The sequence below is a fragment of the Rhinoraja longicauda genome, chromosome 30, assembly GCF_053455715.1.
Source record: "Rhinoraja longicauda isolate Sanriku21f chromosome 30, sRhiLon1.1, whole genome shotgun sequence".
Taxonomy (NCBI): domain Eukaryota; kingdom Metazoa; phylum Chordata; class Chondrichthyes; order Rajiformes; family Arhynchobatidae; genus Rhinoraja; species Rhinoraja longicauda.
The window spans coordinates 26584230-26611253 of record NC_135982.1 but is presented as its reverse complement, the minus strand read 5'-3'; the positions used below and the strand labels follow the sequence as shown (position 1 = coordinate 26611253).

At 49.8% G+C, this 27024-nt stretch overlaps 1 protein-coding gene across 1 annotated transcript in view; it reads right to left on the bottom strand.

Moving 5' to 3' along the window:
• Positions 1-335: 335 nt before the first annotated feature.
• The window catches only part of ano11 (anoctamin 11), a 51835-nt gene continuing 25146 nt past the window's right edge, over positions 336-27024 (bottom strand). The window contains exons 10-23 of the mRNA XM_078425002.1: positions 25836-25932; positions 23238-23381; positions 21499-21636; positions 20265-20363; positions 16967-17069; positions 16452-16563; positions 14318-14372; positions 11853-11950; positions 11553-11689; positions 10154-10359; positions 7805-7947; positions 6728-6818; positions 3628-3762; positions 336-1913 (exon numbers count right to left, since the gene is read on the bottom strand). Of these exons, the coding sequence (XP_078281128.1) occupies positions 1890-1913; positions 3628-3762; positions 6728-6818; positions 7805-7947; positions 10154-10359; positions 11553-11689; positions 11853-11950; positions 14318-14372; positions 16452-16563; positions 16967-17069; positions 20265-20363; positions 21499-21636; positions 23238-23381; positions 25836-25932 (1582 nt within the window). The 3' untranslated portion in view covers positions 336-1889. The remainder of the gene's footprint in view (positions 1914-3627; positions 3763-6727; positions 6819-7804; positions 7948-10153; positions 10360-11552; positions 11690-11852; positions 11951-14317; positions 14373-16451; positions 16564-16966; positions 17070-20264; positions 20364-21498; positions 21637-23237; positions 23382-25835; positions 25933-27024) is intronic.

The window sequence follows — 27024 nt, the reverse complement described above, 5'->3', positions numbered from 1 at the left end:
AGAGAGGGGTGACGTTTCTGGGTCGAGACCTTTCTTCAGTCTATCCCTTCCCTCAGTCTGAAGAAGGGTCTTGACCCGAAACATCACCCATTCCTTCTGTCCAGGGATGCTGCCTGTCCTGCTGAGTTACTCCAGCATTTTGTGTCTACCTTAAGAAAAACTAACATTATCTTGGTGCAACAAAGCTGCTATATAATGGATCAAAAGAGGGAAAACTACAGAACAAACAGATTTGCCCGGTAATAGGGAATGTTGATGGCTCATCAAACTCACTGAACAGCCATGGAGAGTCTCGAGATGCAAAGCAGATAGACTTGAAACAAATGATGGTGCAAACTAGTTTATTCAATCAAAATAAATATATCCAGATCATTCTGCACCTAAATGCAAGTGAGGAAGCAAATATACAGTAGATACAAAACAATTAACAGCAAGTCTTTTAAGCATAGAGTGAAGAAAATCAGGAAGACACAAATGACCAGCTGACACAAAAGTCAAGCTGAACATCATCATTGTGAATGTGTTAGAGCAGTGCTTCTTAAACTGGTGAGTGGTTCAACCAAGGGTGAATTAAATTATTTTGGCGTGAATGAAACTAGAGGGGTGAAGGACTTAATAAATATAAAATTATACACAAGGGAGAATAAGCCGAAAATGACCAAAAACAGTAAGAAAATTTAGTCGAGAGTGAATGAAATTTTGTGATAAAGACTCAAGGGTGAATGACACTGAAATAGTTTAAGGGTCACTGTGTTAGAGACCACATGCACAGCACTATTTGTGGTGTTTATGGTAACATCATTTTATTTTTGTGTTAGAATTTTAACATAATGAAATGCTTTGTGTTAAAATGGAATACTTTGTAACTTTGTCGAAGCCCTTTATGTGGCCACTCTTTGCATACCTTGGGGAGGCAAAACAAAGAGTTTCATTGTGAAATGACACATGATAATAAAGTATCATTCATTCATAATGGAGTGGATGGGGTGAGTGGGTGAGGGGTATGCATGGGTGGGGGGGTGTGGGTGGGGTGAGTGGGTGGGGTGAGTGGGTGGGGGTGTGGGTGGGCTGAGCATGGGGGATGTGGGTGAGGGGTATGCGTGGGTGGGGTGAGTGGGTGGGGGGTGTGGGTGGGGTGAGCATGGGGAGTGTGGGTGGGGGTTGTAGATGGGGGGTGTGGGTGGGGGATGTAGTTGGGGTGAGGGTGGGATGAATGGGTGGGGTGAGGGTGGGGGGATATAGGTCGGGGGGGTGGGTGGGGGGTGTGGGTGGGGGGAGTGGTTGGGAGGAGTGGGTGGGGAGTTGGTGAGGAGTGGGTAGGGTGAGTGGGTGGGGTGAGGGTGGGTGGGGTGATGGTGGGTGGGGTGAATGGGTGGGTGGGGTGAATGGGTGGGGGGTGTGGGTGGGAGGAGTGGGTGGGGGTAGTGGGTGGGGTGAATGGGTTGGGGATGTGGATGGGGGTGTGGGTAGGGTGAGTGGGTGGGCTGAGCGTGGGGGGGTGTGGATGGGGGGGTGTGGATGGGGGGGTGTGGGTGGGAGGAGTGGGTGGGGAGTTGGTGGGGGGAGTGGGTGGGGAGTGAGTGGGGAGTGGGTGGTGAGTGGGTAGGGTGAGTGGGTGGGGTGAGGATGGGTGAGGGTGGGTGGGGTGAGAGGGTGACCCATTCTATCTGCCGCTTGTGTGAAAGTGCGTGACAGACATGCAAAGCCAGCAACTGGGGTGGAACACACCACATCTGCAGCCATCACCAAGCCGAGACCACTGACAGCCGAGCAAATCTACAGCATCGTCCTGCAGCTTCCTCTCCACGTCTCCCACCGTGGGAGGACCCTGGCCGGCTGTGTAATAGCCAGTCAGCTCCTGTAAGGCCAAGTTGCCACTTGCAGGCTTATTACACTGCTGGACATACTATTTCCTGTGGAGATATAATCGGTGGAATTAGAGCGAGATAGAGATATAAATAAATGAGCACATGCTAATTTATCCATTTACTGGTGCTGGTACAAATCGTAGGTATCACAAAATACTGGAGTAACTCAGTGGGTCAGGCAGCATCTCTGGAGAGAAGGCAGATCCAGAGATGCTGCCTGGCCCGCTGCTCCGGCAGCGGCAGCATCTTCGCCCGCCCCGAATCGCGGGGCTTGGGTCGGCCCGCTGCGGACCTTTCACCGTCCGGCGCGACCTGGAACGTGGCAACTTCAACAGCCTGACCGCGGGAGAAGACGGCAAGGGAAGAGAAAAGGCATTCTGGCCTTCCATCACAGTGAGGAGGTGACTGGAGGAGACTCACTGTGATGGATGTTTCTTTTTTTTGTTTTGTGTTGGTTTGTGATTGTGTTTGTTATTGCTTATTTTTATTGCTCTTATTGTTGGACTGTGGGTGACAAAATCTCGTCCAAAAGACTTGTTTTTTTGGATGACAATAAAGGTTATTCTGATTCTGATTCTGAGTTACTCCAGCATTTTGTGATACATATTCCTCATTGTTCTTTAAACAGTAAATAAATACTTTCTCCTCCCTGTTTTTTCATTGTGGTAAAGGAAAGATACAATGCACCATTCCTCGAACGCATGGACTTAACTCTGAACTGCCCTTGGGTCAGGAACTCATGGACTTAACCTTGAACTGCCCTTGGGTCAGGAACTCATGGACTTAACTCTGAACTGCCCTTGGGTCAGGTTCTCCCTCACAGACTTTAAAACCAAAGATTAGCATCAACCAATCACTGCTGAATTACCTACTGCTTAGAGACCTTGCTGGACCAGTCACTGAGTAAGAAAAAAACTGCAGATAGATGCTGGTTAAAATCGAAGGTAGACACAAAATGCTGGAGTAACTCGGCGGGTCAGGCAGCATCTCGGGAGGGAAGGAATGGGTGACGTTTCGGGTCGAGACCCTTCTTCAGACTGATGTCAGGGGAGGGGGCATGCACTTCACTCCAGATGCAGGGCAGAATTTGTCGTAGCAAGATAAAGTTCCATTATAACAGCAAAGAACTAAACATTCCCAGCTCCGTCCACAACCTAGTGAGATAACTGTAATTAGCAATGAGGTCAGGAAACATAGCTCGCCATTTATATATTGTATTTCATGCAGTAAAACAACACAAGGAACTTACATCCCAGCAGTAAGAATATTGATTTCTCTAACTTCAAGTTATCCTTGCATCCCCTCTGTCTCCGTCCTTCCCCAACTTAGTCGCTGTACTAGTTTCACTGTCGTCGGGTTGAGTTTCACTGCCTGTACAACTCGTTATTACCTTCCCCCAAACCAACAATGGACCATTGTGGGCTCCAACATTCCTTGACCACTGTTGGTTTCTGCATATCTTTCATTCATTTGTTCTGTGCACTGTCTATATATCTCTCGTTTCCCTTTCCCCTGACCCTCAGTCTGAAGAAGGGTCTCGACCCGAAACATTCACCTATTTCTTTTTTCCAGAGATGCTGCCTGACCCGTTGAGTTACTCCAGCATTTTGTGTTCACCTTCGATTTAAACCAGCATCTGCAGTTTTTTTCCCTCCACATCTGCAGTTCCCTCCTACACATTCTAATCTGATTGCCCGCTGCCTCTAACCAATGCGTGCCGGCACCATGGCCAACCTGGTGGATTTACACGTTGACTCACCGACAAGTAAACGTCTTGGTTGTCCGCCAACGCCTGTTTGGCAAGGTACCGCTCCCGCTTAATCTTCACCTGCAACGACGCAGGGATGTCCAGCACCATCCAGTCAATCAGATGCAGAATGAGAAACACCACGTGCTGCAGAACCAAAGCACACCAACTCAGTGACACAGCCCGCGGCAATCAGCGACATAGCCCGCGGCAATCAGTGACATAGCCTGCGGAGATCAGTGACATAGCCCGCGGCAATCAGTGACATGGTCAGCGGCAATCAGTGACATAGTCCGTGCAATCAGTGACATAGTCCGTGCAATCAGTGACATAGCCTGCGCAATCAGTGGCATAGCCCGCGGCAATCAGTGGCATAGCCCGCGGCAATCAGTGGCATAGCCCGCGGCAATCAGTGGCATAAACCGCGGCAATCAGTGGCAAAAACCGCGGCAATCAGTGACATAACCCGCGGCAATCAGTGACATGGTCAGCGGCAATCAGTGACATAGCCCGCGGCAATCAGTGGCATAGCCCGTGGCAATCAGTGGCAAAAACCGCGGCAATCAGTGGCATAGCCCGTGGCAATCAGTGACATAGCCCGCGGCAATCAGTGACATGGTCAGCGGTAATCAGTGACATAGCCCGTGGCAATCAGTGACATAGCCCGTGGCAATCAGTGACATAAACCGCGGCAATCAGTGAAGTGGTCAGCGGTAATCAGTGACATAGCCCGCGCAATCAGTGACATAAACCGCGGCAATCAGTGACATAAACCGCAGTGCTCCTGCAATAGCAACAGTTCTTTCAACGGGCTTAGGGCAGAGCCAGCACACCACGAGGCCACAGGAACATACAGTGTGGAGGAGTATCTACACTGAACCCACCAGGGACGGCAGTGTGAAATTTACAGTGCGTTGCAGGATGCTATTAACCATCGCAACGTTTAAGAAATATTTTGACACAAAATGCCGGAGTAATTCAGCGGGACAGACAGCATCTCTGGATAGAACGAATGGGTGACTTTCCAGGTCGAGACCTGTCTTCAGACTGGTACACGTACATGGATAGGATTGGTTTAGAGGGATAGACAATAGACAATAGACAATAGACAATAGGTGCAGGAGTAGGCCATTCAGCCCTTCGAGCCAGCACCGCCATTCAATGCGATCATGGCTGATCACTCTCAATCAGTACCCCGTTCCTGCCTTCTCCCCATACCCCCTCACTCCGCTATCCTTAAGAGCTCTATCCAGCTCTCTCTTGAAAGCATCCAACGAACTGGCCTCCACTGCCTTCTGAGGCAGAGAATTCCACACCTTCACCACCCTCTGACTGAAAAAGTTCTTCCTCATCTCCGTTCTAAATGGCCTACCCCTTATTCTCAAACTGTGGCCCCTTGTTCTGGACTCCCCCAACATTGGGAACATGTTATCTGCCTCTAATGTGTCCAATCCCCTAATTATCTTATATGTTTCAATAAGATCCCCCCTCATCCTTCTAAATTCCAGTGTATACAAGCCCAATCGCTCCAGCCTTTCAACATACGACAGTCCCGCCATTCCGGGAATTAACCTAGTGAACCTACGCTGCACGCCCTCCATAGCAAGAATATCCTTCCTCAAATTTGGAGACCAAAACTGCACACAGTACTCCAGGTGCGGTCTCACCAGGGCCCGGTACAACTGTAGAAGGACCTCTTTGCTCCTATACTCAACTCCTCTTGTTACGAAGGCCAACATTCCATTGGCTTTCTTCACTGCCTGCTGAACCTGCATGCTTCCTTTCATTGACTGATGCACTAGGACACCCAGATCTCGTTGAACTCCCCCTCCTCCTAACTTGACACCATTCAGATAATAATCTGCCTTTCTATTCTTACTTCCAAAGTGAATAACCTCACACTTACCTACATTAAACTGCATCTGCCATGTATCCGCCCACTCACACAACCTGTCCAAGTCACCCTGCAGCGTTATTGCATCTTCCTCACAATTCACACTACCCCCCAACTTAGTATCATCTGCAAATTTGCTAATGGTACTTTTAATCCCTTCGTCTAAGTCATTAATGTATATCGTAAATAGCTGGGGTCCCAGCACCGAACCTTGCGGTACCCCACTGGTCACTGCCTGCCATTCCGAAAGGGACCCATTTATCCCCACTCTTTGCTTTCTGTCTGTCAACCAATTTTCTATCCATGTCAGTACCCTACCCCCAATACCATGTGCCCTAATTTTGCCCACTAATCTCCTATGTGGGACCTTGTCGAAGGCTTTCTGATTTGGGCCAAACGCAGGCAGGTGGGACTAGTGTAGATGGGACATGTTGGCCGGTGTGGGTAAGTTGGGCCAAGGGGCCTGTTATAGGGTTGCCAACTATCTCACTCCCAAATACTGGATTAGGTGACATCACCGCCCCGCGCCCCACGTGACGTCACCCAGCCAGCGGCCACGTGCTCCCGCTCCCGCTCCACCAATGGCGGCAGCCCGGGCTACGCAACCTCAGTTAGGCGGCACCCGGGCCTCCGGACCTAGACTGTCTGGAGCTTAAATGTCGGAAACCTAGAGTGTTAGGACCTAAACTGTCGGGGCCTACTGCGTTGGGACCTACAGCGTCAGGACCTACAGCGTCCGGGCCTACAGCGTCCGGGCCTACAGCGTCCGGGCCTACAGCGTCCGGGCCTACAGCGTCCGGACCTACAGCGTCCGGACCTACAGCGTTGGGACCTACAGCATCAGGACCTAAAGCGTCCGGGACTACAGTGTCCGGGCCTACAGTGCCCCCAGGCCTAATATGGGACAAGGGCCCGTACGGGACAAACCAACTTAGCCCAAAATACGGGATGTCTTGGCTAATACGGGACAGTTGGCAACCCTAGCCTTTTACCACACTGCACCACGCTGTATCACTCTGTGTGCACAGGGAAATGCCTCAGCATATGTTTATAAATGAGCTTTGACAAGAGGTTGAGCATTGACATTCCGAGCTCTGCATTGAACACCAAGGTGGAGGTTTAAAAGTATCCCAATACCCGACAAAGGGGTGCAGCAAGTGAACACACGGGAGGAATTGGTCCTCTTCACAGAATGACCACTTCTCAATACTGCGTTACCTCAAAGGCAATGATGAATCCCAGGCGGATGGCCAGCAGCTTCCAATAGAAGAGCGTGAGGTTCCCAGCGTCATCACGGAATGCTTTGTACCTGTCGTTACATGTAAGAACCACATAGAATCACAACACAGTAACAAGCTTGGTCCCAACGGCCCAGGGTGGTGTTTAGATGGTGTGCAGGGAGGACTGTTCATTCCTCACCTGGTTTATCTCTTAATCCCAACTCTTCCTCTAGTCATTGATCTGACCTACCCTCGACTGTTAACATATTTGATTAATTGATGGAAGGAAACAGGCCCTTCAGCCCACAGAGCCCATGCTGCCATTGCTCACCCGCTCACACTCGTTCTATGTTATCCCACGTTTTCATCCACTCCCTACACACCAGGGGCAATTTACAGAGGGCCAAATAACCTACAAACCTGCACATCTCCGGGATGTCGAAGGGAACCAGAGCACTCGGAATAAAACCCACAGTCTCGGGGAGAACGTGCAAACTCCACACAGACAGCAGCCGAGGTCAGGATTGAACCTGGGTCTCTAGCGCTGTGAGGCAGCAGCACTACCTGCCGTGTCCCTGTGCGTTGTTCATTTATTGCAATCACTCACTCTATCGGTGCATGACATGGTCTCCCAGTTCCCTGCGTAAATAGATTTCCCCTGTAATTTACCAAAGGCAATTAACCTACAAACCTGTACGTCTTGGGAGTGTGGGAGGAAACCGAAGCACCCGGAGAAAACCCACGTGGTCACAGTGAGAACGTACAAACTCCGTACAGACAGCACCCATGGTCAGGATCAAATCCTACCACTGCGTCACTGTGCCGGCCTCTCATTTTCTCAACAATCTTTCTTTTATTAATTTAAAATTATGCACATGGTTTGAGTTGAGGTGGATTTGATTTTGTATTGAATACTGGTCCTGAAGGGTAGATGGATAGGGACCATTCGGGCGACAATGGGCCAAGCACAGGTAGATGGGACTAGCTTAGATGGGGCACCTTGGTCGGCATGGCTGAGGTGGGCCGAAGGGCCTGTTTCCCTGCTGGCTGCCTCTTTGGGGTCAGGCGTTCTTACCTACATACAGTGTAGTTGCTGCTGATGTAGGTGTAAGGAGAGTAGGCCAGCGTGAAGTTCACGTATCCTTCCAGGTTCCGGCTGTTTTCATACTGGTAGAGCAGACGCGGGATGAATTCAGATGTGAATGCGATCAGGAACGCCTGGAGCAGGAAAGGAAAGGAGCACAGACAGAACGAGATGGTAACCGGACTGTACGTGAGATTAGGGTTGCCAACTGTCCCGTATTAGCCGGGACATCCCATATTTTGGGCTAAATTGTTATGTCCCGTACGGGACCGCCCTTGTCCCATATTAAGCCCGGGGGGGCGCTCTAGTCCCGGACGCTGTAACCACCACTGGCCTCCCTATGATTTGTTTTAGTAAATCGCTGGCCGTTTGCGTTCACGGGCCCACTTTGCATCCTTCAGCCTACGCACGGTCCACTGATGGCTTGATTTGAACAGCGGCCCGGACGGTTCCAAACCCCCTGCACCCGGAATCCGAGGGTTGCGTGGCAACCCACCTCCCAGCCCGGGCGGCCGCCATTGGTGGAGCAAAAGCACGTGGCCGCTGGCTGGGTGAGGTCACGTGGGGCGCGGGGCGTCACCTTGTCCCGTATTTGGGAGTGAGGAAGTTGGTAACCCTATCACAACCTACGCAAGTCAAGAATAGTTTCCCTCTCCCCTGTCTCTCAGTCTGAAGAAGGGTCTCGACCCGAAACGTCACCCATTCCTTTTCTCCAGAGACGCTGTCTGAGCCGCTGAGTTACTCCAGTGTTTTGTGTCTATCTTCCATATGTACAAGCACATGCACAATATGTTATATATTTGTACCGCACACACAGTACAAAGGTCTTCCAATGTGACCCAAATGTTTCAATGACTACAATCCTTTTTATTGATAAAATTAACGTCATCTTTAATATTAGTGAATTAGTCCCTGGCATTAATATTTACAGCTTCCTTCATTCAATTAATTGCTTTCTAGTTTTGACCCACACACTTGTTAATTTTTTCAAATCAGTTTTGAAAATTAATACTCACGTTTTCACCAATTCCACAAATCTGTCTTTATTATTAATATTCACACCTTCGCTAATCCCTTGAAATCTCACACTCACAAATTGTACTAATGACTTTAGCAGTAATATTCAGGCACCCACTAATTCTACTAATACAGTCGTTATTCCCGTATCACGTATCTATTTGTACACTATAAACGATTAGGTTGCGATCATGTATTGTCTTTCGGCTGACTGGCCAGCATGCTACCAAAAGCTTTTCACTGTACCTTGGCACACGTGACAATAAACTAGACTGAACAGTCACAAGCATTAACATTAACCAATGTTGTCAGAGATGCCTTGCCCCTCCAGTCCTGCCAATACTTTCAGAGGATTTTTTTCTGAAATTCGAGTAATATTGCAGCTCAATTAATTTTCCGTTTAGTTTAGAGATGTAGTGCGGAAACAGGCCCTTCGGCCCACCTAGTCCGCACCGACCAACGATCCCCGCACATTAACACTACCCTACATACACTAGGGACAATTTACATTTATACCAAGCCAATTGACCCATAAACCTGTACGTCTTTGGAGGGTGGGAGGAAACCGAAGATCTCGGAGAAAACCCAGGTGGTCACGGGGAGAACGTGCAAACTCCGTACAGACAGCACCCATGGTCGGGATTGAACCCGGGTCTCTGGCGCTGCAAGCGCTGTATGGCAGCAACTCTACCACTGCACCACCGTGCAAACTAAATTAATTATTAAAAAATGACATTCAATCTAATGTTGAAGTAACTGGATCTCGCCAATTCCCCAGGCTTTATTGTGATCATCTGACTGGGGAAGGCCCAGTTCTGATCTGAGGACTTTGTTGCTGAGTTAATTGATTTCACACAGAGCAGCACATATACTGCAGTAAGTGCCACCCACCGTGCCAGGCCTGGAGGGGGAAGATGTCAACCATCCTGCCGTCATTCACATGGTGGTGTTGCCAGCTCTGAGCCTGACGGGCGTGGGTTCAGAGGCTTAAACACCAAATCCAGGCACACTTTTTTGTGCAGAAGAGACAGACAGGCTGCCTCTGGAACGAACCTTGCTGTGGAGATGCCATCTGCCCACTCTGATGGTCAGAAGAAATTTGTTGGCAATATTTCACAGAGGGGAATTCTCCCTGGTATCCTGACTAGTTCAACGTCCTCTTACTGAATAGTGAGCAGCCTGGATGGAGTGGATGTGGAGAGGATGCTTCCACTAGTGGGAGAGTCTTGGACCAGAGGGCACAGCCTCAGAATTAAAGGACGTTCCTCTAGGAGGGGAGGGAAGGGGACAGACGCCGGGCAGTTGCTGTTCCCTGCTACTCACGTTGATAATGACGGAGAGCTGTGCCAGACCCTCGAGGATGTTGAACCAGACGCCGATGTTCTGAGCCCGCTCGGCCACTGGCCTCCGGTATTCACACACAAACTTCTGAGCATCCAGCCGGATCTCCACCCAGTTGTTGAGCATGGCAAAGAGTGGAGCCAGGGGGAAGGCAGCCACAAAGATGGTGATGAACCCAAACTGCAGCACTGCCAAGGGAAAGACGGCACGGATTCAGCAACCTTACCTCTCTGCTTCTCCCCCCCCCCCCCCCCCCCCCCCCCCCCCCCCCCCCCAGCCTTCCAGAAATACACTGCACCCAGGGATCTGTGCCATATCTTTGGATGTGTTACTAACGAGAGTTTTAAACCTGAGGGGCAACTTTGATTGAAAGAGGAAGATGGTTGAACTTTATTACCTTCCATCACAGTGAGGAATGTGGAATCCGCTGTGGTGGATGTTTATGTTACATTTTATTTTATGTGGCTGTGTGTCTTGTTGCTTTTTACTTAATATGGCTGTACGGTAACTCAAATTTCACTGTACATTAATGGGAACATGTGACAATTAAATTGAATCTTGAATCTTGACTCTCTTGATTAGTACGGGTGTCAGAGGTTACGGGGAGAAGGCAAGAGAATGGGGTTAGGAGGGAGAGGGAGATCAGCCATGATCGAATGGCACAGTAGACTTGATGGGCCGAGTGGCCTAATTCTGCTCCAATCACAAAAACCAAGGCACTGGTGAGGTTGCACGGGGTGTTGCCTTCATTTTGGTCACCCTGCAACAGGGAAGATGCTGTTAAGCTGCAAAGAGTGTAGAGAAGATATGTCGGGATTCCAGGGCCTGAGCTATTTATAGGGAGAGGTTGGGCAGGCGGGAACATTATTAACCTCATCCTAGTGCATCTGGTTTCCCAATGTGGCCTCTTGTGCACTGGCAAGACCATACGTAGACTCACTGAACACCTACACTCTGTCCACCAAGGCCTATTGCATCTCCCGGGCGCTAACCATTTGAACTCCTCTTCCCCATTCCCACACTGACCTCTCATTCCTGGGCCTCCTCCATTGCCAGAGTGAGGCCACATGCAAATTGGAGGAAAAACACCTGATATTCCGCTTGGGAAGCTCACAGCCCAGCAGTAGGAATTCTCCAATTTTAGGTAACTACACACCCCTCCCTCTTTCCCTTCTCCCCCCCGTCTTCCCCCCTTCCATCCCCCACCCGTTCCCCTGTGACCCAACTGGACTCACACCTATTTCACCCCTGATATGGGCCAAACGCAGGCAGGTGGGGCTGGTGTAGATGGGGCAAGTTGGTCAGCGTGGGCAAGTTGGGCCAAAGGGCCTGAACCCACTCAGTATCGGGACCAATGGTACAAATTGATCTGCCCGCTCACCCATTTCCAGATACTCGTCGAACAGACCCTCGGATGCAATGAGTTCATAGTCGTCCTCCCAGTGCTTCGGCTCCTGGCAGATCTGGGAACCCCTGATGATGGCCACCCTCCGCTTCTGCCACCATGCCTTCAGCTTCCTGGCCAATGCATGCAACAACACAACGCACCGTCACTTGCAGGTAGATGCACGACGCTGGAGTAACTCAGCGGGTCAGGCAGCGCCTCGGGACAGATGGGATGGGTGACGTTGCCGGGCCGAGCGTCTAGTGCGTTGGAAAGGAATGGGCACGGTCTACTCACGGGATAACAAACTCCTGGATGTTGTTGATTATCTGCTTCCCCACCATGATGATGAAAAGCTGCTGAGCCAGTTCAATGAGGCAACCTCCTGGGCCACACTGCGGACAAGACACACACTTCACCGCGAGCCCCTCACAACAACACGTCACAGAGGATGGGGGGAAGGGAAGGATTGGCATGAAGCAGGCAGGACATGTACATTCACAGTGATCCAACTCCAAAATCATTTACACAATAAACCAATGGCAAGAACCAAAGGGGCATTTCCCTCGAGCCCTCATCTTGCATGCCACAGAAACATAGAAAATAGGTGCAGGAGGAGGCCATTCGGCCTTTCGAGCCAGCACCGCCATTCATTGTGATCATGGCTGATCAAATGTCATAATGATACAGGACAGCGTTTGTCCCAGGGTGTCTGATAACCCCCTCCCCACACACACCACCACCGCCCAACCCCCGTTCATAACTTCTAGGAGCAGAATTAGGCCATTCAGCCCATCAGGTCTACTCCGCCATTCAATCATGGCTGATTTATCTCTCCCTCTCAACCCCATTCTCCTGTCCCTCCCCGTAACCCCTGACACCCGCGCTGATCGAGAATCTCAATCTCCACTGTAAAAATATCCATTGACTCGGTCTCCACAGCCGTCTGTGGCAATGAATCCCACTGATATCTGCTCTGCACTTCACAATCCCCTCCTGCTGTCACACAGGCCGTCATCATTAACCTACTCTTCACATCATCACAATAAAAGAGTTTCAATCTTTGCAGTTGGTAGGTTCAAGGATATCCCAGCCTCCCTTACACTTTCACACTTGTCTTAGAGTCATAGAGTGACACAGCACGACAACAGTCCCTTCGGCCCAACCCGCCCCTGCCATCCAAGATGCTCCATCTGAGCTCGTCCTATTTACCCTCCAAACCTTTCATATATATACCTGTCCAAATGTCTTTTAAATTATCTTATTGAACTACTTCCTCTGGCATTTATTCACAAAATGCTGGAGTAACTCAGCAGGTCAGGCAGCATCTCAGGAGAGAAGGAATTCCTTCTCTCCTGAGATGCTGCCTGACCTGCTGAGTTACTCCAACATTTTGTGAATAAATACCTTCGATTTGTACCAGCGTCTGCAGTTATTTTCTTATACTTCCTCTGGCAACTCGTTCCATTTATCTACCACTGTCTACATGAAAAAGTTGCCCCTCAGGCTCCTATTAAATCTTCATCCTCTCACCTTAAACCTTTGACGTCTCGTGTTTCATTCTCGTAGTCTGGAAAACGATTCTGGACATTCACCCTATCTAATCCTCTCATGATTTTACACGTCTCTGTGAGATCCACTCCTCAGTCTCCCGCTCTCCAAGAAATAAAGTCCTAGCCCATCCGACCCCTCCCTTAGGGTTGCCAACTGTCCCGCATTAGCCTGGACATCCCGTATTTTGGGCGAAGGTAGTTTGTCCCGCATGGGACAGCTCTTGTCCCGTATCAGTAGGGTTGCCAACTTCCTCACTCCCAAATAAGGGACAAAGGGTGACGTCACCGCCCCGCGCGACCTCACCCAGCCAGCGGCCACGTGCTCCCGCTCCACCAATGGCGGCCGCTGGCCGCTAGCTGGGTGAGGGCACGTGGGGCGCGGGGTGGTGACGTCACCCTTTGTCCCGTATTTGGGAGTGAGGATACGGGACAACCCAACAAATCCTCCATCTCAGGCCCTCAAGTCCTGGCAACATCCTCATAAAAACTTTGCACCCTCTCCAGCTTAAAGGCATCTTTCTTATAACAGGGTGACCAAAACTGAACACAAAATGCCCCAAACAGAAAAGACAATAAGTTTGCAAATATTAAAACAAAAGTTGCTGGAAATATAGAAAAGATCGCTCAGCCGTTTAAGTTTTTAGATGTGACTTCAAGTCAAAGAGAAGCACCTCAAAGCTGCTTCACGTCGTTCTGTGGAGCTTTGGTCACAAGTCAAGGAATGGGAGGGATTATGGTCCTGGTCATGACGGCACGGTGGCGCAGCGGTAGAGTTGCTGCCTTACAGCGAATGCAGCGCCAGAGACTCAGGTTCGATCCTGACTACGGGCGTTGTACTGTACGGAGTTTGTACGTTCTCCCCGTGACCTGCATGGGTTTTCTCCGAGATCTTCGGTTTCCTCCCGAACTCCAAAGACGTGCAGGTTTGTAGGTTAATTGGCTGGGTAAATGTAAAAATTGTCCCTAGTGGGTGTAGGATAGTGTTAGTGTGCGGGGATCGCTGGGCGGCGCGGTCCCGGTGGGCCGAAGGGCCTGTTTCTGCGCTGTATCTCTAAATCTAAAAAAAATCTAAAGTTTGGGGTTCGTGAGAGGGCATCTCACTCTCTCTGTTCCGGAAATATTTATCCACACGGACGCAGTCTCAGAATAAAACAAGGGGAAGAAATCTGGGAAACGACGAAGTCCTATCCAGACGGTCTCACTACTCACATCTTCGTTCCTCATTCCGAACAACGTTCCATAATGTCCCGGGTACCCGACAAACCTTGGAGAAAGCAGACACGCGGTTGACAGTAAAGGATTTCCATTCTCAGCCCGAGGCAACAACACCTTGCATTTATGTAGCGCCCTTCATGTTGAAAATGATTCCAGTGCACTTCACAAGGGGCTAATCGCATTAACAGGGTAGTTCAAATAATTAAATAAATACAGAGGCAAATGCTAATGTTAGGAATGGTCGCAGGGAAAATACTGCAATATAAAAAATAAACCCTTTTGGCTCACTAACATATTACAGAGAGGCAGATATGGTATCTATGCATAGAAACATAAAATATAGGTGCAGGAGGAGGCCATTTGGCCCTTCGAGCCAGCACCGCCATTCATTGTGATCATGGCTGATCATCCATAATCAGTAACCTGTGCCCAACTTCTCCCCACATCCCTTGATTCCACTAGCCCCTAGAGCTCTATCTAACTCTTTTAAATTCATCCAGTGAATTGGCCTCCACTGCCTTCTGTGGCAGAGAATTCCACAAATTCACAACTCTCTGGGTGAAAAAGTTTCTCCTCACCTCAGTTTTAAATGGCCTCCCCTTTATTCTTAGACTGTGGCCCCTGGTTCTGGACAGTCTGCAGTCTGCATGACTCTGATGATCATCAATATATTGCAACAACAGATGCACAAGAAGTTGGATTGTCAGACGCTGATACATCTGAATCTTTCTTTATGCCTTGGATCTATCCGGGAATTGGATCAGGAAAAAAAACTGCAGATGCTGGTTTAAATCGAAGGTAGACACAAAATGCTGGAGTAACTCATGGTATTGGGGGTAGGATACTGACATGGATAGAAAATTGGTTGACAGGCAGAAAGCAAAGAGTGGGGATAAATGGGTCCCTTTCAGAGTGGCAGGCAGTGACTAGTGGGGTACCGCAAGGCTCGGTGTTGGGGCCGCAGCTATTTACAATATACATCAATTACTTGGATGAAGGGATTAAAAGTACCATTAGCAAATTTGCCGATGATACAAAGCTGGGTGGCAGTGTGAACTGTGAAGAAGATGCTATGAGGTTGCAGGGTGACTTGGACAGGTTGTGTGAGTTGACGGATGCATGGCAGATGCAGTTTAATGTGGATAAGTGTGAGGTTATCCACTTTGGTGGTAAGAATAGGAAGGCAGATTATTATCTGAATGGTGTCAAGTTAGGAAATAGGGATCTGGGTGTCCAAGTGCATCAGTCACTGAAAGGAAGCATGCAGGTACAGCAGGCAGTGAAGAAAGCCAATGGAATGTTGGCCTTCATAACAAGAGGAGTTGAATATAGGAACAAAGAGGTCCTTCTGCAGTTGTACAAGGCCCTAGTGAGGCCACACCTGGAATATTGTGTGCAGTTTTGGTCTCCAAATTTGAGGAAGGATATTCTTGCTATTGAGGGCGTGCAGCGTAGGTTTACTAGGTTAATTCCCGGAATGGCGGGACTGTCATATGTTGAAAGACTGGAGCGGCTAGGCTTGTATACACTGGAATTTAGAAGGATGGGAGGGGATCTTATCGAAACATATAAGATTATTAAGGGGTTGGACACGTCAGAGTCAGGAAACATATTCCCAATGTTGGGGGAGTCCAGAACCAGGGGCCACAGTTTAAGAATAAGGGGTAGGCCATTTAGAACGGAGATGAGGAAAAACTTTTTCAGTCAGAGAGTTGTAAATCTGTGGTATTCTCTGCCTCAGAAGGCAATGGAGGCCAATTATCTGAATGCATTCAAGAGAGAGCTAGATAGAGCTCTTAAGGATAGCGGAGTCAGGGGGTATGGGGAGAAGGCAGGAACGGGGTACTGATTGAGAATGATCAGCCATGATCACATTGAATGGTGGTGCTGGCTCGAAGGGCCGAATGGCCTACTCCTGCACCTATTGTCTATTGTCTAACTCAGTGGGTCAGGCAGCATCTCAGGAGAGAAGGAGTGGGCGACGTTTTGGGTCGAGACCCTTCTTCAGAGTTCTTGGATCTATCAGCGTACCACTGGTTTTAATTTTCCATCTTACTCTAGAAAAATCCCAATGACCAATAACCATCTCGCTTGAATCTCATACGACTCATTTCTACTTTTGACGCACCGGCCTTTTATAAATGCCACGTAGAATGGGGAGGAGTAGAAGTTCACAAACTGGAACACAAACACTTTAAAGGTGAAGGCATCCTCAAACTGAGTCTGTGTGCGGTGCATCTCTGTGCAAAACAGAAAAAACAAGTGTTAATATGTCGAGAGGGCACGTCTCAAATACATGCTCTCAAACAAACAAGCAAACGCACACAAGAAACGCGCGCGCATAGGGTTGCCAACTGTCCCGTATTAGCCGGGACATCTCGTATGTTGGGCTAAATTGGTTTGTCCCGTACGGGACCGCCCTTGTCCCGTATTAAGCCCGCGGGCCGCTGTCAGCCAGGACAGTGTAGCCTGACGGAGTGTGTTCGGGGAGCGGGACGGTGACATCACCTTGTCCCGTATTTGGGAGTGAGATAGTTGGCACCCCTAGTGTTGAATCTAACTTGGGTCAATGCTGGGACATCAGGCACAAGTTGCTGCTGGCTCCAGACTGACTGTGCTGGTGGCCTGCGGCCTTTCTCTTACCCCATCGGGTCAGCTTCTCCGCCAGCGAGGTGTAGATCTGGCCCATCAGCAGGATGAGGATGAGGTTGACCATGGAGCCACTGATGTTCGCGATGTTCCCAGCCTGTCAGGGAAAAAAGCAAAAAGCACCGGGTACAGTCCCGACAGTTACTGTGCCCATAACCTAATAACAGCCTGTGAGGGGCGGGACTAGGGTCGCCAACTGTCCCGTATTAGCCGGGACATCCCTATTTTGGGCTAAATTGGTTTGTCCCGTACGCGACCACCCTTGTCCCGTATTAGGCCCGAGGAGTGCTGCAGGCCGGGACACTGTAGGCCGGGACACTGTAGGCCGGGACACTGTAGGCCGGGACACTGTAGGCCGGGACACTGTAGGCCCCGACACTGTAGGTCCCGACACTGTAGGCCCCGACACTGTAGGCCCCGACACTGTAGTAGGCCCCGACACTGTAGGCCCTGACAGTTTAAGTCCTGACACTCTAGGTCTCCGACATTTTAGCTCCAGACAGTCTAGGCCCGGGGCCCGGGCACTGCCTAACGGAGGTTGCGCAGTAACCCGCCTCCCGGCCCGAGGTGCCACCATTGGTGGAGTGGGAGCACGTGGCCGCTGGCAGGGTGAGGTCACTTGGGGCGCGGGGCGTTGACGTCACCTTGTCCCGTATTTGGGAGTGAGATAGCTGGAACCCCTATACGGGGCCTTGGATTGGAGATCGAGAGGTGTTGCTGCTGTGAATCCATAGCCCACGGGAGCTAATGGCTTGAGAAGAGGACGGGGGAAGACTTGCACTTAATGCTGCGTTGCAGGAGAAGTCTTAATGACTGCCACCCACCCCTCCAGCACTCTCTGTGATTTAAAGATCTCCATGCATGTGGAATGCGGACGCCATGAATCAAAGTCTGTCATTATTAATATTTATTGCCGAGACAGAGATGGATGACCAGTTTAGACTCTTCTGTCCAGCCCGATTGTTTTATCCTTGCATCCACCTCCATCTGCCAAAGCTCCAGTGTGTGCATTCCTCAGACGCACAGTCCCTGCCTCATCTCCCCAGGCAACCCGCACTCAGTCTCGTTCATCCACGTTACTCCCTTTCTCATGTATCTGTGCACTGTGAACGGCTCAATTGTAATCATGTATTGTCTTTCCGCTGACTGGTTAGCACGCAACAAAAAGCTTTTCACTGTACCTCGGTACACATGACAATAAACTAAACCAACTAACTAAACAAACTCTCTCTACACACCGAAGGTATTTATTCACAAAATGCTGGAGTAACTCAGCAGGTCAGGCAGCATCTCAGGAGAGATGCTGCCTGACCTGCTGAGTTACTCCAGCATTTTGTGAATAAATACCTTCGATTTGTACCAGCATCTGCAGTTATTTTCTCATACTCTCTCTACACACCAGTCTCCTCAGAATTAATCTTCCCAACGAAACCTTTAGGCATCTCTCCAAGTCTCTTCCCTCCCAGTTTGCTGTGTTTGGTTGTAAAGCGTTATTTATATGAAAGAGAAGACCAAGGGGGACACAGACCCAGTTCCCAGCCGTGCACATTTGCAGATCATCTACAGTGTGGTTTAAGTGCGGCAGGGAATCCTCTACCATGTCTCGGGTTGCCAACTGTCCCGTATTAGCCGGGACATCCCGTATTTTGGGCTAAGTTGGTTTGTCCCGTACGGGACCGCACTTGTCCCGTATTAGGCCCGCGGGCCGCTGTGGGCCCTGAGGGTCTCGACCCGAAACGCCACCCATTCCTTCTCTCCAGAGCTTTTGCCTGACCCGCTGAGATACCTCAGCACTTTGTGTCTACCTCTACAAGATGCAGTTACTGGATCTTATAGAAACATATACAATTCTTAAGGGGTTGGAGAGGCTAGATGCGGGAAGATTGTTCCCGATGTTGGGGGAGTCCAGAACCAGGGGTCACAGCTTAAGGATAAGGGGGAAGTCTTTTAGGACCGAGATGAGAAAACATTTCTTCACACAGAGAGTGGTGAGTCTGTGGAATTCTCTGCCACAGAAGGTAGTTGAGGCCAGTTCATTGGCTATATTTAAGAGGGAGTTAGATGTGGCCCTTTTTGCTAAAGGGATCAGGGGGTATGGAGAGAAGGCAGGTACAGGCTACTGAGCTGAATGATCAGCCATGATCATATTGAATGGCGGTGCAGGCTCGAAGGGCCGAATGGCCTACTCCTGCACCTATTTTCTATGTTTCTATGTTTCTATGTTTCTATGTTTCTACTTCACTGGGCTACAACATGCCCCAAACCTGCATCCTCGACCACCAAGTCGGGCCATGGCTTCAGAAGCACATGGACCAGTTGCCCTTCATGTCACACACCAACCTAACTTGACCCATAATTCATCAATTCATAAGCCACTGCAGCAGAGTTAGGCCATTCGGCCCATCGAATCTACTCCACCATTCTTCATTGGTTGATCTAACTTTCCCTCTCAATCCCATTCTCCTGCCTTCTCCCCATCACCTTGGACACCCATACTAATCAAGAACCTGTCAATCTCCGCTTTACAAATATCCACTGACTGGGCCTCCACAGCCCTCTGTGGCAATGAATCCCACAGATTCACCACCTTCTGACTAACAAAGGTCCTCCTCATCTCCTTTCTAAAGGTACGTCCTTTAATTCTGAGGCTGTGCACTCTGGTCCTAGACTCTCCCACGAGTGCAAACATGCTCTCCACATCCTCTCTATCCAGGCCTTTCAACGAGGACCCCCCTCATCCTGGAATTGCTTCCCCAGAGATCAAGTGGGAGCAGCTTGAGCAGAAGGATTGCAGCGACTGAAGAAGGCGGTTCCCCACCACTCTTTTCAAAGAAGATTATTGAAGAGTAATACTTTTGGCTTTGCCAGCAATTCCAAAATCCCCCCCAAAATGAATAAACGTTTAACAAAAACAGGGAGTGTGCACATGCAAATCGCGTCAAATTTTAGTTTAGAGATAGAGCGCGGAAACAGGCCCTTCGGCCCACCGAGTCCGCGCCAACCAGCGATCCCCGCACACTAACGCTATCCTACACACACTAGGGACAATTTACAATCTTTACCGAAACCAATTAACCTACAAACCTGCACGTCTTTGGAGTGTGCGAGGAAACCGGAGCACCTGGAGAAAACCCACGCAGGTCACAGGGAGAACGTACAAACTCCACGCCCGTGGTCAGGATCGCACCCGGGTCTCTGGCGCTGTGAGGCAGCAACTCTGCCGCTGCGCCATGAAATGGATAAATGAATGAGAAGCGTGCCGAGTGTGTAGGCCACAGGCTGTCAGACTCACCTGGGTCATGAGGATGGTGTTGCCAGTGTGGTACATCATCATGCTGATAATCGCGCGGTATATGATGACTGTCACCAGGAAGATCATCACGACAAAGAGCTGGGCGAGCGAGGCAGGGGACAGAGGGAAGAGAAGGAGTGATGATTGTGGGAGGGATGCGGGAGTGGGAAACGAAAGGACGGGTTGCGATAGGAAATAGTGCCAGAGGGACAAATAAAATGGAGGAAATGAGAATGGAAAAATGTAAAAAAGAGAAAATAAATTACAAGAAGTATGAGAGAATGGACAAAAGAAATGAAAAGCCAAAACGTAGATGTTATTGTTGCACCATAATTATTAAAATGATAAATCTCTATAATCGTAGTAACTTTGCATTACATCAATATGGCCAATACTGTCAAATATCCCCAGCATTCCCATAGACCACACAACCCATGCCCTTTAAATCTGGCGTGGTCTTTCCCAACGGTGATTATGCAACGTGATTGTTGGTCAATGTTCATTTCTGTTTCGTTGGATAGTTTGTACAGAGTAGTTTAGATTAGTTTATTGTAGGAAGGAACTGCAGATGCTGGTTTAAAACGAAGATATGCTGGAGTAACTCGGCGGGACAGGCAGCATCTCTGGAGAGAAGGAATGGGTGACGTTTGTCACCCACAGATGTGGAAGGAATGGACAGGTGATGTTTCTGGTCGGGACCCTTGCATGTCCAAGCTTATTGCTTGCTTCTGAGGGCAAACCATCCTAATACAGTCGCAAAACACCCTTTTAATGGACATCATACATTGTTGAATTTAATGAATGCTCGATTGTCGTCAAAGGCGGGTCTCGACCCGAAACGTCACCCATTCCCTCTATCAAGAGATGCTGCCTGTCCCGCTGAGTTACTCCAGCATTTTGTGTCTGTCTTTGTTTTAAACCAGCATCTGCAGTTCCTATAAGAAGATAACTGCAGATGCTGGTACAAATCAAAGGTATTTATTCACAAAATGCTGGAGTAACTCAGCAGGTCAGGCAGCATCTCAGGAGAGAAGGAATGGGTGACGTTTCGGGTCGAGACCCTTCTTCAGACTGAAGAAGTCTGACAATAAACTAAATTAAACTACTCTGTGCAAACTATCCAACACATCAGAAATGCAAGTTGCAATTCGAGGCTTAACGCTGCATGAATCTGCACCGGCTCTCAGCGCTTGGAGGCAAGGGCAGACTAATGCAGATGTTTATCTGATCTCACCATAATTATGATAACGGTGGAGCCGGTGATGATGCGGGACGTGCGGTCTCTCTCGGAGAAGTGCGGCTCATTGATGCCAGTGATTGGATTGTGTTCCATTGCTGGCGCCATCGCTGCAAACTCAGGTCTCGGACGTTCCTGCAAGAAGGCAACTTGTGTTACAGGTGGGGTCGCCAACTGTCCCGTATTAGCCGGGACATCCCGTATTAGGACGCAAATTGGTCTGTCCCGTACGGGACCGCCCTTGTTCCGTATTAGGCCCGCGGGCCGCTGTCGGCCGGGACAGTGTGGCTAACGGAGTGTGTTCGGGAAGCGGGGCCGAGTGTGTTCGCCTGACGGAGGTTGCGTAGCAACCCGCCTCCCGGCCCGGGCGGCCACCATTGGTGGAGCGGGAGCACATGGCCGCCGGCTGGGTGAGGTCACGTGGGGCGCGGGGCGGTGACGTCACCTTGTCCCGTATTTGGGAGTGAGATAGTTGGCACCCCAATTCCAGAGCAGGTCACGTTGTTGGTAACCTCTCTCTGATAGAACACAGAGCACAACACAGTACAGTGCAGTGCAGTGCAGGAACAGGCGGTCTGGCCCTCAATGATTATTCCAAACACAAAGCCAAGTTAGACACACAAAAGCCGGAGTAACTCAACGAGTCAGACAGCATCTCTGGAGAAAAGGGATAGGTGACATTTTGGGTTGAGACCCTTTTCTAGATGCCAAGTTAATCTGATCTCAACTGCCTGTACATGATCCATATCCCTCTATTCCCTGCACTTCCTGGTGCCTCTCCAAAAGCCTCTTGAATCCCACCATCATACCTCCCTCCACCACCACCCCTGGCACTGCGTTCCAGCTAGGGATGCCAACTATCTCACTCCCAAATATGGGACTAGATGACGTCACCGCCCCGCGCCCCACGTGACCTCACCCAGCCAGCGGTCACGTGCTCCAGGTCCACCAATGGTGGCTGCCCGGGCCGGGAGGCGGGTTGCTATGCAACCTCCGTTAGGCGGCGCCCGGGCCTCTGAGCCTACACTGTCTGGAGCTAAAATATCGGAAACTTAGAGTGTCGGGACCTAAACTGTCTGCACCGACAGTGTCGGGGCCTACAACACCCCCCGGGCCTAATACGGGACAAGGGCGGTCCCGTACGGGACAAACCAATTTAGCCCAAAATACGGGATGTCCCAGATAATATGGGACAGTTGGCAACCCTAGTTCCGGCCCCCCACCACACTCTGTTAAAACATTTGCCCCAGGACTTCTCCTGTAAACTTTCCCCCCACTCACCTCAAAGCCACGCCCTCTAGTGTTGGACATTTCCATCCTGGGAATAAAGGTTGTGACTGTCTACCCCATCTATGCCTCTCACAACGTTATATACTTCTACCAAGTCCCTCCTCGACCTCCAAACCAAGTCTATCTAAACTGCCTGTAGCCGAAACCCTTCTCACGACCCGAAACGTCACCCATCCTTTTTCACCAGAGATGCGGCTTGAGTGTCTATCCCACAGCTTTAAGCACAGGCCTCTATCCACAGGCCTCTTGCAACTTCTGTTTGGATTATTTTTGTGCTGGCACCACACTGTTCAAAGATTGCAATTTATGGTTTTATGAACACAAATGTTAATATCTCACGTGATTTTCCTTTCATTGGATAATTAAGGTTGTTCGGTGGCAGTCAAAATTGGACTCGATTTACAGATTAAATTAACCGACAAATCATGGCAACTGTGTGGCCTCACCTCTTCCTCTTCAAAGTTCATGCAGTCCCAGTGATGTGCCAGCGTGGCGTTCTTCCGCTTCCAATACTCCAGGAAGGACACCGCCCAGAAGGACATAAAGATGCTGAAGAAGACGGTGCCAGGATGGTCAAAGAGATAGCCCAGCTGGAGGGAGGAACAAGGAACCAGCACCAGGCAAGTCAAAGCGGTGGCCATTCCCATTAGCAACATCAATGTTTGGACGTAGATACAAGAAACTGCACATGCTGGCTTTCAAAGAGATCATCACTCTTAGCCGGTCGTCAGACTGGATCAGTGAAACTGAAAATGAGAGTCTTTTGCTCAGAGTAGGTGAATTGAGGGCCAGAGGTGAAGGGGAAAAGATATAATAGGAATCTGAGGGGTAACTTTTTCACACAAAGATGTGGTGGGTGTATGGAACAAACTGCCAGAGGAGGTAGTTGAGGCAGAGATTATCCCAACGTTTAAGAAACAGTTAGACAGGTACATGGATGGGACAGGTTCGGAGGGATGTGGGCCAAATGCAGGCAGGTGGGACTAGTGTAGCTGGGACATGTTGGCCGGTGTGGGCAAGTTGGGCTGAAGGGCCTGTTTCCACGCTGTATGACTCTATGACTCCACGACAAAATGATGACATCGAGAGAGGTAGACACTTTCCTCATGTTTCCTCTCTATCTCATTTAGGGAACTGGTGCGCTACGATGCTGAGAGAACTATATTCTGCACTCTTTGTATCTCACTCTTTATCTATTGTACTTAAATTTGTGTGTAGGAAGGACTGCAGATGCTGATTTACACTGTAGACACAAAATGCTGGAGTAACTCAGCTGTTTCAGGTCGAGACCCTTCTTCCGAAACTTCACCCATTCCTTCTCTCCAGAGATGCTGCCTGTCCCACCGAGTTACTCCATCATTTTGTTTATAATTATGTACGGTACATATGATCCATTTGGATAGCAAGCAAAACAAAGTTGTATACTGTAACTCAGTACATGTGGCAATAACAAACTCAAACCTCCAGCTCTTACCCATTCTAATGGTGCATTTACCTCTGTGGTGAGTAGGGTTGCCAACTGTCCTGTATTAGCCGGGACATCCCGTATTTTGGGCTAAATTGGTTGGTCCCATACGGGATCGCCCTTGTCCCGTATTAGGCCCGGGGGGGGGGCGATGTAGGCCCGGACAGTGTAGGCCCGGAGGCCCGGGCGCCGCCTAACGGAGGCTGCGTATCAACCCGCCTCCCGGCCCGGGCGGCCGCCATTGGTGGAGCGGGAGCACGTGGCCGCTGGCTGGGTGAGGTCATGTGGGGCGCGGGGCGGTGACGTCACCTTTTGTCCCTTATTTGGGAGTGAGAAAGTTGGCAACCCTAGTGGTGAGAATGTTCTGAGGGACTACAGCTCGGGTTTGAGTAATATAAACAAGTTGAGGGACTAAACGATCTGCTGCTGTTCTCAGACTCCATGTTAATTGTTGTTCTCATCATCAGTCTGTCCTCTCGATTAATACCTCTATAACCTGGGCATTTCGTGACCACAGGTCAATAGACAATAGACAATAGACAATAGGTGCAGGAGGAGGCCATTTGGCACTTCGAGCCAGCACCGCCATTCAATGTAATCATGGCTGATCATTCTCAATCAGTACCCCGTTCCTGCCTTCTCCCCATACCCCCTGACTCCGCTATCCTTAAGAGCTCTATCTAGCTCTCTCTTGAATGCATTCAGAGAATTGGCCTCCACTGCCTTCTGAGGCAGAGAATTCCACAGATTCACAACTCTCTGACTGAAAAAGTTTTTCCTCATCTTAGTTCTAAATGGCCTACCCCTTATTCTTAAACTGTGGCCCCTTGTTCTGGACTCCCCCAACATTGGGAACATGTTTCCTGCCTCTAACTTGTCCAACCCCTTAATAATCTTATACGTTTCGATAAGATCTCCTCTCATCCTTCTAAATTCCAGTGTATACAAGCCTAGTCGCTCCAGTCTTTCAACATATGACAGTCCCACCATTCCGGGAATTAACCTAGCAAACCTACGCTGCACGCCCTCAATAGCAAGAATATCCTTCCTCAAATTTGGAGACCAAAACTGCACACAGTACTCCAGGTGCGGTCTCACTAGGGCCCTGTACAACTGCAGAAGGACCTCTTTGCTCCTATACTCAACTCCTCTTGTTATGAAGGCCAACATTCCATTGGCTTTCTTCACTGCCTGCTGTACCTGCATGCTTCCTTTCAGTGACTGATGCACTAGGACATCCAGATCTCGTTGTACGTCCCCTTTTCCTAACTTGACGCCATTCAGATAATACTCTGCCTTCCTATTCTTACCACCAAAGTGGATAACCTCACACTTATCCACATTAAACTGCATCTGCACCAAGACTGCACACAGTACTCCAGGTGCGGTCTCACTAGGTCTATAAAGCTGAGGGTAATATTCATTAGAGGGCACCAAATATTAGAACCAAAGATTCAATTAACCTAAATGTACTTTCAGAGGAAGGTAGCGGCAGGTATCACGAGACGACCGCGGGTATCGTTGCACAAACAGACACACGCACACACGGGCAACGCTGTAATCGTGTTAGAAGACGTACTTTAGCCATCGAACAGATCTCGGAGATATTCCAGGTGTCACAGCTTTCGCAGAGAGGACACATGACGTACTGGGTGCTGGTGTTGCAGATTTGCTCCCTGCAAGAAGTGAAACACAAGGTTAACGCACCGTCTCTCTGCCCACCCTGCACAGGCACGGTGAGGGCAGGGTCGCCAACTGTCCCATGCTAGCCGGGACATCCCGTATTTTGGGAAAAATTGGTTTGCCCCGTGCGGGACAGCCCTTGTCCCGCAGTAGTAGGGTTGCCAACTTCCTCACTCCCAGATAAGGGACAAAGGGTGACGTCACCGCCCACGCACCCCGCGCGACCTCACCCACAGCCAGCGGCCACGTGCTCCCGCTCCACCAATAGCAGAAGCCATTGGTGGAGCGGGAGCACGTAGCTGCTGGCTGTGGGTGAGGTCGCGTGGGGCGCGGGGCGGTGACGTCACCCTTCGTCCCTTATCTGGGAGTGAGGAAGTTGGCGACCCTAAGGGTGAGGTACAGTGAAAATCTTGCTTGCAGCAGCATCACGGGAAGGCGGACTCAAAAACACACACAAACACATCAATTACACAGAGAGTACAGATAAAATCTGCAAGAGAGTGGAGAGGAAAAATCTGCAAAACCCAAGACTTCAGTGCAAGACACAATTAGAAAGCAAGTCAAGTCAAGTCAAGATTATTTGTATAGCACATTTAAAAACAACCCACGTTGACCAAAGTGCTGCACATCTGATTAGGAAAAAAAAAGAAACATACAGTGCATTGTTCCTGCTAGAGGTGGTCCCTAGTATTCTGTTGCTGAGGTAGCATTAGGGTTATGGGATCGGTGGTAGGTGGTAGGAAAGTAGCTGTTCCTGCTCAGGGCCCTTACAATTGGTCACATTCTGAATTCGAAGGTGGACACAAAATGCTGGAGTAACTCAGCGGGTCAGGCAGCATCTCTGGAGAGAAGGAATGGGTGATGTTTCGGGTCGAGACCCTTCTTCAGACCCGTCCCCGTCCCCCCCTGACATCAGTCTGAAGAAGGGTCTCGACCCGAAACGTCACCCATTCCTTCTCTCCCGACATGCTGCCTGACTCGTTGAGTTGCTCCAGCATTTTGCGTCCACCTTCGAATTCAGAATGTTACCAGTCGTAAGGGCCCTGTGCAGAAACAGCTACTTTCCTACCACCTACCACCGATCC